Here is a 14,793-nt window from a genome sequence, read left to right as displayed (position 1 = left end):
AGGTTTTCTGTGGATAAACAAATTCATTATAGTTTCAGTGTACAAGATCAGAATACAGGAATCAGTTGTGTTTCTATACCACCAGCAATGAACAAACTGAAAATGAAATTAAGAAAATAATTCCATTTACAAGAGTATCCAATAAACTAACAAGGAAGAATTTAACCAAGGAGGAGAAAAACTTATACACTGAATAATGCAAAACTTGCTGAAAGAAATTTAAAATGACCTATATTAATGGAAATAACATCCTGGATTGGAAGACTTAATATTGTTAAGATGGTAATATAACCCAAAGTGATGCAGAGATTCAGTACAGTCCCTATCAAAGTTCCAGCATGCATTTTTGCATAACGGGAATGTCAATCTTCAAATTTATATGGAATTGAAAGAGGTCCCACATAGACAAAATAATGTGTTTTTTAAAAACTTTTTCTATTGTATAGTATAACATATATACAGAGCAAAAAAGAAAAAAATAGAATAGTTTTCAAAACACTCTACAACAAGTGGTTACAGGATAGGTCCCAGAATTTCTCATGGGTTACCATATAATCCTCTTATATTTTTCTTTCTAGCTGCTCCAGAATATAGGAGGCTAGAGGGCTTAAATACTTTATCAACCTGATCGATTTTTTTTCTTCTTTTTGGTGTGAACAATCGCATATATACAAAAATGATATAAGTTTCAAAGCACAGCACCACAATTAGTTGTAGAACATATTTCAGACTTTGACATGGGTTACAATTCCACAGTTTTAGGTTTTTACTTCTAGCTACTCTAAGGTCCTGGAAAAGAAATATCAGTATAATGATTCAGCATTCATATTCATTTGTTAAGTCCTATCTTCTATGTATAATTCCACCACCACCTTTGATCTTTCCATACCTCTCTTTGGGGTTGTTTGGACTGTAGAAATTCTAAATTTTTGCTATTGGAAGGGTCTGTCATTAGTATGGGGTAGGGAGATGGAACTATCTGATGTTCTGGAGAGGCTGGGCTAGATTCTAGGACGTATCTGGATCAGGAACCCATCTGGAGGTTGTAGGTCTCTGGAACGTTAATCTAGTGCCTGAAACTCTTGTGGAATCTTATATATTGCCCTAGGTGTTCTTTGGGATTGGCTGGAATGGTCCTGGTTGTGGGTTGGCAGGTTATGAAAGGTAGTAAGGTCTACCTGAAGTTTGTGTAAGAGCAACCTCCAGAGTAACATCTCGACTCTATCTGAACTCTCTCTGCCACTGATACTTTATTAATTACATTTCTTTTCCCCCTTTTGGTCAGGATGGAATTGTTGATCCCACAGTGCCAGCTCTGGATTCATCCCTGGGAGTCCTCTCTCATGTCATCAGGGAGACTTCTACCCCTTGATGTCATGTCCCATGTAGGGGGGAGGGCAATGATTTTACTTGCAGAGTTGGGCTTAGAGAGACTGACGCCACATCTGAGCAACAGCAAAGGACCTCTCCAGAAGTAACTCTTAGGCATGACTATAGGTAGTCTAAGCTTCTTCACTACCTACATAAGCTTTACAAGAGTAAGCCTGACGATCGAGGACATGGCCTATTGATTTGGGTTTCCCTGAGGTTTGACACAGTATCAGGGGATTCCCTGATGGTAAGTTTTAATAGTCCCATAGTCTTTTTCCCCTTCTTCAGGGGACTTGCCAATACTTTTTGATTATCTGCTTAATATACCGTAGGATGTTTCCAGGCATTACAATAATCTATACAGGATTAAAGGACCTCTTTCTTATTCTGAGCTTCCTGTGTTTCAGTTGTTCAAAGAGCTATAGGTTGAATTAGATTATGTACTACAGAAAAATTCAGTTCCAGACCAAATAAACCCCTCTTACATTGGTCTCAAAGGGTATGTGTGGTTCTAAAATATAGACAACTGTCTTCCTTGCCACTATGTTCTGAATTACTTTAACCCCAACCTGTTTGGTTTCATTCTTATCTCTAAATATCAGGTTATATATATAAAACAGCCTCTCAAAATCCAGAAATAATAATCACCACTCTGGACTTAATGTGTCTGCTCTAAGTTTACAATCTAGGCCCCTCTTTTCTTATAAGCATTTTCTAAAGGTGACCATACCATTGTTGTTTTTTTGTTTCTGGCTTATTTAGACTCACCAAATGTCCCACCTGCTCATTCACATCGTTGCATGCCTCACAACATTTTTCCTTTTTGTAGCAGCACAACCTTCATTCATAAGTATATATCATTGTTCGCCAATCTACTTCTCCATCAGTGCATCCTTCAGTCACGTGCATTCATTGGGCATCATGTAGAGGGCCCAAAGTCCAGAGTCCATCAATATTCTTAATTTTAGAGAATTTCATTATTCCCAAAACTCAGAAAACCAATAAACACACCCTCCTCAAATAGGAAATTTAAACCTCCTCCTAACTCTTGTCCCTCACTCCATTAGTGCTGTGGTAGTGCTGGTGGTTTCCTTTTGAACATTGCTCGTAGCATGTAATAGCAGTTTTCCCCCTGTACCCTGGACTTTAAACACTCTTTATTCAAGAATCATATCTTTGAACTCGTTCATATTTCTAGAGTGAGTCAGTGGGACACGTAGATCTATACAACCTCTTTCAATCTTGTTTATCTTCAATATGGTAATATTACTTCTAGACTCACTAGAGAATCACCTTCACTCCTCTCTGTTCCCTTACATTGGAATTCAACCTCATTAGCTAATGCTTCACCCATCTCTCGCTTCTGTGTATCTCTAAGTCCCCTATCTTCTGTATTATAAGGCTCTGATTATACCTTTTCCGTGGTCATAAAAGTGGAATCATACAGTATCTGTCCTTTTATGTCTGGCTAATTTCACTCACCATTATGTCCTCGAGGCTCATCCATCTTGTCATGTGTTTCAGGACATCGTTTTGTCTTACTGCTGCATAATATTACATCATATGTGTATACCACATTTTGTTGATCCACTCATCTGTTGATGGGCATTTGGTTTGTTTCCGTCTTTTGGTGATTGTGAATAATGCTACTATGAACATCAGTGTGCAAATGTTTGTTTGTGTCATTGCTTTCAGCTCTTCAGGGTATCTATCAAGTAGTGCTATTGCTGGGTCATAGGGCAACTCGATATTTAGTTTCCTAAGGAACCACCAAACAGTCTTCCATAGTTGCTGCACCATTATAGATTCCCACCAGCAGTGCCTAAGTTTCTCCACATCCTCTCGCAACATTTAAATTTTGTTTAATAGCAGCCATTCTTAGAGGTGTGAGGTGATAACTCGTTGTAGTCTTGATTTGCATTTCCCTTATAGCCAGTGAAAATGAGCATCTCTTCATGTGCTTTTGAGCCATCTGTATTTGCTCTTCAGAAAAATGCCTATTGATATCCTTAGCCCATTTTATAATTGGATTATTTGTTCTTTTGTTGTTGAGTTGAATGATTTCTTTGTATATACAGGAAATCAAGCCTTTGTCTGATATGTGATTTCCAAATATTTTCTCCCATTGAGTTGGCTGCCTTTTCACCTTTTTGACAAAGTCTTTTGAGGTGCAGAAGCACTTGACTTTGAGGAGTTCCTGTTTTTATCTATTTTTTCTTTTGTTGCTTGTGCTTTGGGTGTAAAGTTTAGGAAGCTATCTCCTATTACTAGGTCTTGAAGATGTTTCCCTGCATTTTCTTCTAGAAGCTTTATGGTGCTAGTTCTTATATTTAGGTGTTTGATCCACTTTGAGTTAATTTTTGTGTCCCTTGGTTCTTGGTATCCAGTTCTTCCATGCCCAATTATTGAAAAGACTGTTTTGTTCCAGTTCAGAGGATTTGGGGGCATTGTCAAAAATCAGTTGACCGTAGATTTTGTGGTCTATTTCTGCACTCTTGATTCAATTCCATTTGTCAGTGCTTCTGTCTTTGTGCCAGTACCATGCTGTTTTGACCACTGTGGCTTTATAATAGGTTTTAAAGTCAGGGAGTGTTAATCATCCCACTTTGTTCCTTTTTAGGATGCTTTTAGCTATTAGGGGTCTCTTCCCCTTCCAGATGAATTTGGTAGTTAGCTTTTCCAAATCTTCAAGGTAGGTTGTTGGGAATTTTGATTGGTACTGTATTGAATCTGTAGATCAATTTGGGGAGTATTAACATCTTAAACTATATTTAGCCTTACTATCCAAGAGCAGGGAATGTCTTTCCACTTACTTAGGTCTTCTTTGATTTTGTTTAGCAGTGTTATGTAGTTTTCTATGTACAAGTCCTTTACATCCCTAGTTAAGTTCATTCCTAAGTATTTAATTCTTTTAGTTGCTATTTTGAATGGATTTTTTCCCCTAACTGACTCCTCGGCCAGCTCATTGCTTGTGGTTAGAAATGTTACTGATTTTTTGCACATTAATTTTATATCCTGACACCTTGCTGAATTTATTAGCTCAAGTAACTTTGCTGTAGGATTCTCAGGATCTTACAAGTATAGTATCATATCATCTGCAAATAATGAGAGTTTTACTTCTTCTTTTCCAATTTAGATGCCTTTTATTTCTTTGTCCTGCCTGATTGCTCTAGCTAGAACTTCTAGCACAATGTTGAATAATAGTGGTCATAATGGGCATCCTTGTCTTGTACCTAATCTTAGGGGGAAGGCTTTCAACCTCTGTCCATTGAGTATGATGCTGGCTACCGGTTTTTCATATATATCCTTTATCATATTGAGGAAGTTACCTTTGATTCCTATCTTTTGGAGTGTTTTTATCAGAAAAATATGCTGAATTTAGTCGAATGCTTTTTCAGCATCAATCGAGATCTTGTGATTTTTTTTCCCTTTTAATTTGTTAATGTGCTGTATTACATTAATTGATTTTCTTGCATTGAATCATCCTTGCATTCCTGGTATAAACCCCACTTGGTCATGGTATGTAATTATTTAATGTGCTGTTGGGTTTAATTTGCTAATATTTTATTGAGAATTTCTGCATCTGTGTTCATTAGGGAGACTGGCCTGTAGTTTTCCTTTCTTATAGCATCTTAACCTGGTTTTGGTATTAAAATGATATTAGCTTCATAAAATGAGTTAGGTAGGGGCCAGGATGGAGGCTTAGCAATGTGTGCATTTTAGTTCATCCTCCAGAACAACTACTAAATAACAAGACACAATACAGAACAGCTCCTGGGGCCACATCAGTGACCAGACACACAGCGTACCCCCAGTCTGGACCAGCTGGACCAGTTGCGAGCTCCTCCAGAATCGTGAGTTCCCCAAGCCATGGCAGCTGGCTCCCTTCCCCCAGGCTGCTTCCCAGAGGGGAAAAGAAAGAGACTTTACCAGCAGCAGGGCTGAGCCCAACCAAATGCCAATTGTGGAATTAATTAACAAATTCTGACTACTAAAAGTAGGCCCCCAGCTCAGATAAACCTGGTCAAAGTAGAGGTTGCTCATTTTTGCCCTGGCACCAAGGGAGCAGGGCTGATGGAAAAAGAAAAAAAAAAAAAGGAAGCAGAGGTTTTTGTGGCTGTGTTTCTACAAAGGCTTGTCTGCCTTTGGATACAGCAGCAGGACTACTCAGGCTGCAACTGCCCCAGGCATAGGCAGAAACAACCTTGTTTGAGGGCTTGTCTGGAGCCTGTGCCTTCCCCAGGGGAGGGGTGAAGCCCAACTCAGGTGGAATACCTCCCTCAAGGAATTCAGACACCAGGGCTTGGTAATTTGAAACCATTAAAACCAGCCTACAACCTCTCTTCTGTCTCCACCATGCCTCCAGCAGCCTGCCAAAGTTAAAGATACTGCATCATCTTATGCTGGTGGGACCTGCAGGCAGACAAGTGCCACATACTGGGCAGGATAAGAAAAACAGAGCCCAGAGACTTCACAGGAAAGTCTGTCAACCTGCTGGGTCTCACCCTCAGGGAAAACTGATGCAGGTGACTCTTTCCTCCTGATAGGAGGCCAGTTTGGTCTGGGAAAATCCGGCTGGGGTCTATAATAACTATGTAGACCTCCTAAGGGTGGGGGGAAAAGGCACCATACAAGCAAGGCAAGAAACAAGAAAACAAGAACTGAAAAATTCTCCTCTGTTAAACAAAACTTAAGCTAGAGGTCCAGAAAAAGCTGAACTGAATGTCAAAGAACAGAAAGACAACAAATTCATCCAGCAAGAAAACCCTAGGTAAAAGAAGTGAAAGCAATCTCCAGAATAAACTAATTAAGGTAATTAAATGCCTAGACGCCAGCAAAAAATAACAAATCACACTAGGAAAATTGAAGATATGGCCCAGTCAAAGGAACAAACCAACAATTCAAATGAGATACAGGAGCTGAAACAATTAATTCAGAATATACGAACAGACATGGAAAACCTCATCAAAAATCAAATCAATGAATTGAGCGAGGATATAAAGAAGGCAAGGAATGAACAAAAAGAAGAAATCGAAGTCTGAAAACACAAATCACAGAATTTATGGGAATGAAAGGCACGGTAGAAGAGATGAAAAAAATGGAAACCTACAGTGGTAGATTTCGAAAGGCAGAACATACAATTAGTGAACTTGAGGATGGAACATCTGAAATCTGACAAGAAAAAGAAAGTATAGGGAAATAATGGAAAAATATGAGCAGGGACTCAAGGAATTGAAGGACAATATGAAGCGCACGAATATATGTGTTGTGGGTGTCCCAGAAGGAGAAGAGAAGGGAAAAGGAGGAGAAAAACTAATGGAGGAAATTATCACTGAAAATTTCCCAACTCTTATGAAAGACTTAAATTTACAGATCCAAGAAGTACAGCGTACCCCAAAGAGAACAGATCCAAATAGACATACTCCAAGACATTTACTAATCAGAATGTCAGAGGTTAAAGACAAAGAGAGAATCTTGAAAACAGCAAGAGAAAAGCAATCCATCACATACAAGGGAAGCCCAATAAGACTATGCGTAGATTTCTCAGCAGAAACCATGGAGACAAGAAGATAGTGGGATGATATATTTAAATTATTAAAAGAGAAAAACTGCCAACCAAGAATTCTATATCCAGCAAAATTGTCCTTCAAAGGAAGGGAGAAATTAAAACACTTTCAGATGAAACATCACTGAGAGAATTTGTGACCAAGAGACCAGCTCTGCATGAAATACTAAAGGGAGCACTAGAGACAGATACAAAGGCAGAAGAGAGAGGTGTGGAGAAGAGGGTAGAAAGGAAGACTATGAGTAAAGGTAAAAAGAAGGAAAATTAGAAGGACATATAAAAGCCAAAAGGCAAAATGGTACAGGAGGGTACTGCCCGTGCAGTATTAACACTGAATATTGTTGGATTAAGCTTCCCAATTGGGGAACATGGACTGTCAGAATGGATTAGGGAATGGGACCCATTTATATGCTGTTTCTACTCAAAGGACATGAGGGCAAGGACACAAATGGACATTTGCACAACAATGTTTATAGCAGCATTATTTACAGTTACCAAGAGATGGAAACAGCCAGAATGTCCATCAACAGAGGGGTGGCTAAACAAACTGTGGTATATACATACGATGGAATATTATGCAGCTGTAAGACAGAATAAAGTTATGAAGTGTGTAACAACATGGATGGACCTTAGGGACATTATGCTGAGTGAGATTAGCCAGAAACAAAAGGACAAATACTGTATGATCTCACTGATATGAACTGACATTAGTGAATAAACTTGGAGAAGTTCATTGGTAACAGAGACCATCAGGATATAGAAAGAGGGTAAGATATTGGGTAATTGGAGCTGAAGGGATACAGATTGTGCAACAGGACTGAATATAAAAACTCAGAAATGGACAGCACAATACTACCTAACTGTAATACAATTATGTTAAAACACTGAATGAAGCTGAATGTGAGAATGAGGGAGGGCTGGGGGCACAGATGAAATCAGAAAGAAAGATAGACGATAAAGGTTGAGATGGTATAATCTAGGATTGCCTAGAGTGTATAATGACAGAGACTAAATGTACAAATTTAAAAAATGTTTTTGCATGAGGAAGAACAAAGGAATGTCATTATTGCAGGGTGCTGAAAATAGATGGTAATTAATATTTTAAAATGTCACCTTATGGGTGAGACTAAAGCAAAAAATGTTTATTTGGTACAAAATTTATATTTTGACTAGTGCATTTCCTAATATAACTTATGTAGATAGTTTGATTGAACACCATAAGTACATGGAACCTTGGGTAGGACATGAGATTTTGTTGGTTTGTCCAGAGTGATGCCCCGATGAATCCCAGAGTGATTTGATCAGTGAGCAGAAAAGTATTTGCAAAGTCCCCTTTGGGGAATGGTGAGAACGGGGGAAAATTCAACCTCCCCAAGTTGAATTCTTGATATTTTCACAAGCAGTGTGGACAACCAAAGCTATAGGCTGAGCCCCCAGTCTTAGGGCTTAACCCCACAAAGGAAAGTTCAAGCCTACTTAAAATTAGGCCTAAGAGTCACCCCCAAGAGAACCTCTTTTCTTGCTCAGATGTGGCCTCTCTCTCTAGCCAACACAACAAGCAAACTCACCACCCTCCCCCTGTCTGTGTGGGACATGACTCCCAGGGCTGTGGACCTTCCTGGCAACGTGGGACAGAAATCCTAGAATGAGCTGAGACTCAGCATCAAGGGATTGAGAAAACCCTCTCGACCAAAAGGGGGAAGAGTGAAATGAGACAAAATGTCAATGGCTGAGAGATTCCAAACAGAGTCGAGAGGTTATCCTGGAGGTTATTCTTACGCATTAAGTAGATATCACCTTGTTATTCAAGATGTAATGGAGAGGCTGGAGGGAACTGCCTGAAAATGTAGAGCTGTGTTCCAGTAGCCATGTTTCTTGAGGATGATTGTTTGATATAGCTTTCACAATGTGACTTTGTGATTGTGAAAACCTTGTGTCTGATGCTCCTTTTATCTACCTTGTCAACAGATGAGTAGAACATATGGAATAAAAATTAATAGTGGGGGAATAAATATTAAAATAAATTTAGTTTGAAATGCTAGTGATCAATGAAAGCGAGGGGTAAGGGATATGGTATGTATAATTTTTTTTCGTTTTCATTTTATTTTTCTGTTGTTTTTTTATTTCTTTTTCTGAATTGATGCAAATGTTCTAAGAAATGATCATGATGATGAATATGCATCTATGTGATGATATTGTGAATTACTAATTATATATGTAGAATGGAATGATCACATATTAAGAATGTTTGTGCTTCTTTCCTGTAATTTTTTTTCAAAAATTTAAAAATTAATAATAAAAATTAAAAAAAAATGAGTTAGGTAGAGTTCCTTTTTCCTCAATTGTTTGGAAAAGTCTGAGCAGGATTAGTGTTAGTTCTTTTTGGAATGTTTGATAAAATTCCCCTGTGAAGCCATCTGGCCCTGGGCTTTTCTTTGTAGGAAGATTTTTGATGATTGAGTGAATCTCTTTACTTGTGATTGGTTTGTTGAGATCTTCTATTTCTTTCTGAGTCAGTGTAGCTTGTTTGTGTGTCTCCAGGAATTTCCCCATTTCATTTAAGTTGTCTAGTTTGTTGGTGTATAGTTGTTCATAGTATCCTCTTTTGTTTTATTTCTTCAGGGTCTATAGTGACGCACCCCTTCTCATTTCTGATTTTGTTTATTTGCATCCTCTCTCTTTTTTTTTCTTTGTATTTTAGTCTTGCTAGTGGCCCATCAGTTTTATTGATTTTCTCAAAGAACCAATTTTTGGTTTTACTGATTCTGTCTATTGTTGTTTTGATCTCTCATTCATTTATCTCTGCTTTAATCTTTGTCATTTCTCTTCTCCCATTTTCTTTAGGGTTAGTTTGCTGTTCTTTCTCAAATTCTCCCAGGTTTGCTGTTAAGTCCTCGATTTTTGCTCTTGTTTGTTTGTTTGTTTTCTTGCACAGGTAGGCACCAGGAATCGAACCCAGTTCTCCGGCATGGCAGGAGAATGCCACTGTGTTACCATTGCCTGTCCTCTTTCTTGTTCCTTAATATAGGCATTTAAGGCAATAAACTTCCTCTCAGCACAGCCTTTGCCACATCCCATAAGTTCTGTTAAGTTGTTTTCTCATTTTCAACAGTCTCCAGATAGCTACTGATTTCTCTAGCAATTTCTTCTTTGACCCATGGTTGTTTAAGAGTGTGTAATTTAATCCCATATGGTTGTGAATGTTCTCGTTCTTTGATGGTTATTGAGAGCCAGCTTCATCCCACTGTGATCAGAGAAAGTGCTCGGAATAATTTCAGTACTTTTAAATTCATAAAGACGTGTTTTGTACCCCAGCATATGATCTATCCTAGAGAATGTTCCACGAGCACTAGAGAAGAATGTATAACCTTGTGCTTTGGGGTGCAATGACCTATATATGTCTGTTAGGTCTATCTAATTCATTTATCAAGTTATTTAACTTCTCTGTTTCCTTGTTGATCTTCTGTCTGGTTGTCTACCTATAGAGGAGAGTGGTGTGTTGAATCTCTTACCATTATTGTTGAAACATCTATCACACCCTTCAGTTTTGCCAGTGTCTGTCTCAGGTATTTTGGAGCCCCTTGATTGGGTGCATAAACATTTATGATTGTTATATCTTCTTGGTGAATTGATTCTTTAATTGGTATATAGTGTCCTTCTTTGTCTCTTATGATGTCTTTACATTTAAAGTCTATTTTGTCTGATGTTAGTATAGCTATTCCTGCTTTCTTTTGATTACAACTTGTGTGGTAAATCTTTTCCCATCCTTTCACTTTCAGTCTATTTGTGTCCTTGTTTCTAAGATGAGTCCCTTGTAAGCAGCCTATAGCTGGATTGTGTTTCTCAAACCATTCTGCCAATCTGTATCTTTTAATTGGTAAGTTTAGTCCATTAACATTTAAAGTTATTACTGAGAAGGTGTTTCTTGATTCCTCCATCTTATCCTTTTAATTTTACTTGTCAGGTCTGTATGTTATTTTTCCTCTTTCTCTTTGTATTATTTAAATTACCCTGAGTGGTACCCTTCAATTCTGTGCCCTTCTCCAGACCTCCCTCTCCTGTCTTTTTTTTTCCAGCCGGCAGAATTCCTTTTATTATTTCTTGAAGAGCCAGTTTCTTGTTGACAAATTCTTTCAGGACATTGTCTGTGAAAACTTTAATCTCTCCTTCAATTCTGAAGGATAATTTGGCTGGGTACAGAATTCTTGGCTGGAAGTCTTTTACTTTCAGGATCTTGAATGTATCATACCACTGCCTTCTTGCTTCCAGGTGAGGGTGGGGCGCCCAAGGAGCACAACCTGGCTTACTTCCTAGTCCCGCGTTCCCATCTATGCACTCCTGCGGACTGTGTGGCTCCATGCCTCCCCACCAGGCTCTGGCTTTCTGCCTCTCAGTTCCTGGGCCTCTGCAACCAGGGCTGCCGCATGTGGTGCAGAAGGCTCTCCCAGGACAGCTGCACTCCCGAATTGCTGCCTCAGTTGCTCTCCTGTCCCTTCTCTAACTTTTCCGTGGAGCAGGGCTAATTTCGAGCTACCCTAATCCCAAAATAATGTTGACAGGGAAAAAAGTTAAAGGACTCACATTTTAAAAAATATTTAATTTTGAAATAATATCAAATCAATAAGACAGATGCAAAAATAACATAAAGCCCATTTGGAGAACTCCAACACATCCCTCACCTAAATATCCCGATTACTGGCTTTTAACATTTTCCATATTTGCTGTATCACTTTATCCATTTATATCTCCATCAATCTATTTTCTAAACAGTTGTTCTAAGCAGTTGATGGTAGGTTGTATATATCGTGAACCTTGAGCACTTAATACTTCCATGTATATTTTCTAAGAACAAGGATATTCCTTTATATGCTTCTCTTCAATATGGCTATATTAAAAAACACTCAAGTGTTATAAAGCTTATAGCCTATATTCCACTTTTTTAATGTGTTTCCATCATGTTCTTTTGTACGTTTTCTCCTCCTTTATTAAGTCTAGTCTAGGATCATGTATTGATTGCATGTAATTGTCAGCACTCTCTCTTTTGATTGTAGAATCTTATATAGAACATAAAATTCCCCATCTGAACACTCCCAAGCATACAGTGCAGTGTTGATCATAGTCACAGTGTTGTGCGTCCCGCACTGTCATCCATTACCAGAACACTCCCATCCCCCCAAGCAGAAACCCTATACCTGTAATTCCCCATTTTCCCTCACCTCCTGCCCCTGATATAATCTACTCTCTGTCTCTGAAAATACATATCATTATTTCATATAAGTGGAATCATACAGTATCTGTTCCTTTGTGTCTAACTCAGTTCATTTAATATGAACTTTGTCTTCAAAGTTCATGTTATAGCTTGTATCAGAACTTCATTCCTTTTGATGATTCTGTGATATTCCATACATGTTTTGTTTATCCATCTATTAATAGATAAACTGTTGATGGATACTTGGATTGCTTTAACTATTGTGAATAACAATGCTATGAACATCGGTTTACAAATACCTGTCCAAGTCTCTGCTTTAAATCCTTTCAGGGATAAATTTAGAAGTAGGATTGTTGGGTCATATGATAGTTCTGTATAACTCTTTAAGGTACCTCCAATTCGTTTCCACAGTGGCTGCACTATTTTACATTGTCACCAACAAATGTTTTAGGGTTTCTGTTTCTTCATATCCTCATTGGCACTTGTTGTTTTATGATTTTTTAATAATAGCCATTCTAGAGGGTGTGAGGTACCTCAGTGTGGGTTGTTTGTTTGGCATGGGCAGGCACTGGGAATCGAGCCCAGGTCTCTGGCATGGCAGGCAAGAACTCTGCCACTGCCCACCACTGCCTGCCCCTCAGTGTGTTTTTGATTTGCATTTCCCTAATGGCTACTGCTGTTAAGCACTTTTCCTGTGCTTATTAGCCATTTGTACATCTTTGGAGAAACATCTATTCAAGTCCTTTGTTCATTTTTAAATGTGTTGGTATTTTGTTTACTTTCAGGCATTCTTTATACATTCTGGATGTTAAATCATTATCAGACATGTGATTTCCAAATATTTTCTCCTATTTTGTAGGCTGTCTGTTCATTTTCTGGATAATGTCCTTAGATGCACAAAAGTTTTAATTTTGAAGAAGTCCAGTTAATCTATTTTTGTTGTTGCTTATGCTTTTGGTAGAAAGTCTAAAATCTACTGCCTAATACAAGTCCTGAAGATGTTTCTGTAAGTTTTATAGTTGTAGTTTGTATATTTAGGTTCTTGATCCATTTTGAGTTAATTTTTGTATGTGATGTGAGGTAAGGGTCCACTTTCATTCTTTTGCATGGGAATTCCAGTTTCTCCAGTCCCGTTTGTTGCAGGAACTATTCTTTTTCCCATTGAATGAACTTGGTACCTTAATGAAAAATCAATTGGCCGTAGGTATGCTTCTTTATTTCTGTATTCTCAGTTCTATTCCACTGGTCCAAAACTCTGTTTTTTTGGCAGTACCACATTGATATTTCGGATTACTGTAGCTTTATAATAAATTTTGAACTGGCGAAGAAAACATACATTCTCCTGTATGTCTTACATGTATTTGATAAGGAGTGGTCTGAAGAAATTATGACCTCTGTAAGCTTATTTTAAGGAGAAGCTCATCATTAATAATACTTTAATTCTTGGCAGGAATTCATTAATATCAATGATGTGTCTTTAGGGTCCTTCCAACCAATGGGTTTATTTGCTTAGTTCTCTGGACATATTAAGTTGGATACAATTCCATAAGTTATTTTAAGCCCTAAAAATTTTTAAAACTAAAGTCATCACTTCCATATAAAAGGTACAGAATTTTGGCGGGCCGCGGTGGCTCAGCGGGCAAGAGTGCTTGCCTGCCGTGCCGGAGGACCTCGGTTCGATTCCCGGCCCCAGCCCATGTAAAAAAACAAAAAACAAACAAACAAAATATAATAAAACAAGAAAATGTTTAAAGATGTTTCCCTTTCTTCCTTCCATCCTTCCTTCCTTCTCTTCTTTCCTTCCCTTCCTCCCTCTCTCTTTAAAAAAAAAAAAAAAAAAAAAAAGGTACAGAATTTTGATGGGGTTATCTGAGAATATTCACTCTCTCCTGAGAAATCTGACTCTCCTGCTGTACCTCTTGGTACTACTTTTATTTACACTTGCTACTACTCTTATTTTATATATACGTATATGTTTAAACAGTTATCCTTCAGATATCCCTATTTGTTTATACACAAATGTTTTATCTTACATGTAGGCTGTCTTTAGCACCTGGCGTACAGTAAACATTCAATAAAAATTTGTTGACTTAATTAGGATATCATTCCTTTAAAGATTTATTCCTTGATAATTAAGATATTATCCAAAAAATCTGTACTTGCCTCCTAAAATCCCAATAAATATTGTTCTTGTAGCTTTAAAGGAATAGTGAAGGTAAGTGCACATATGTACATATATGTATGTGTACACATAAATTCATTCATATATTTACATATATAAGCATACATAAACATATTTTATCTATCTAGTATCTTTTGAACTTAGTGTTATAAATATTTCATCAATTTTATAATCTAATTCATTGCAAGACTAGTTTTATTTGAAAACCTCTTAAGCAATTAAAGTATTTTCTGAAAAGTATTGAAGTTTGATTTACATTTCTAGCAACATGAACTGGAAGAATGGCAGTTGCAGCAAAGAAGACAAGGATGTATTAATGCAATCATTGAAGAAGAAAGACTAAAACTTTTAAAAGAACATGCTACAAAATTACTAGGATATCTTCCCAAAGTAAGTAAATTCAACTCGTGTGTAATCTTTCTGACCTCCATGTAGGTGTTAGTCTTAAAAGCCTCTAGTGAAATA

At 37.7% G+C, this 14,793-nt stretch overlaps 1 protein-coding gene across 3 annotated transcripts in view; it reads left to right on the top strand.

Annotated features, from left to right (window-relative positions):
- Nucleotides 1–14,793, top strand: part of MNS1 (meiosis specific nuclear structural 1) — a 106,790-nt gene that overhangs the window by 68,531 nt on the left and 23,466 nt on the right. For all 3 annotated transcript variants that reach the window (XM_077128009.1, XM_077128011.1, XM_077128010.1), the window contains one exon: nucleotides 14,593–14,718. In XM_077128009.1, coding sequence (XP_076984124.1) covers nucleotides 14,593–14,718 — 126 coding nt within the window. The remainder of the gene's footprint in view (nucleotides 1–14,592; nucleotides 14,719–14,793) is intronic.

This window comes from Tamandua tetradactyla, chromosome 14 (assembly GCF_023851605.1).
Source record: "Tamandua tetradactyla isolate mTamTet1 chromosome 14, mTamTet1.pri, whole genome shotgun sequence".
NCBI classification, from domain to species: Eukaryota; Metazoa; Chordata; class Mammalia; order Pilosa; family Myrmecophagidae; genus Tamandua; species Tamandua tetradactyla.
Note: the sequence above shows the minus strand (reverse complement) of the source record. Positions and strands in the feature narration are given on the sequence as shown.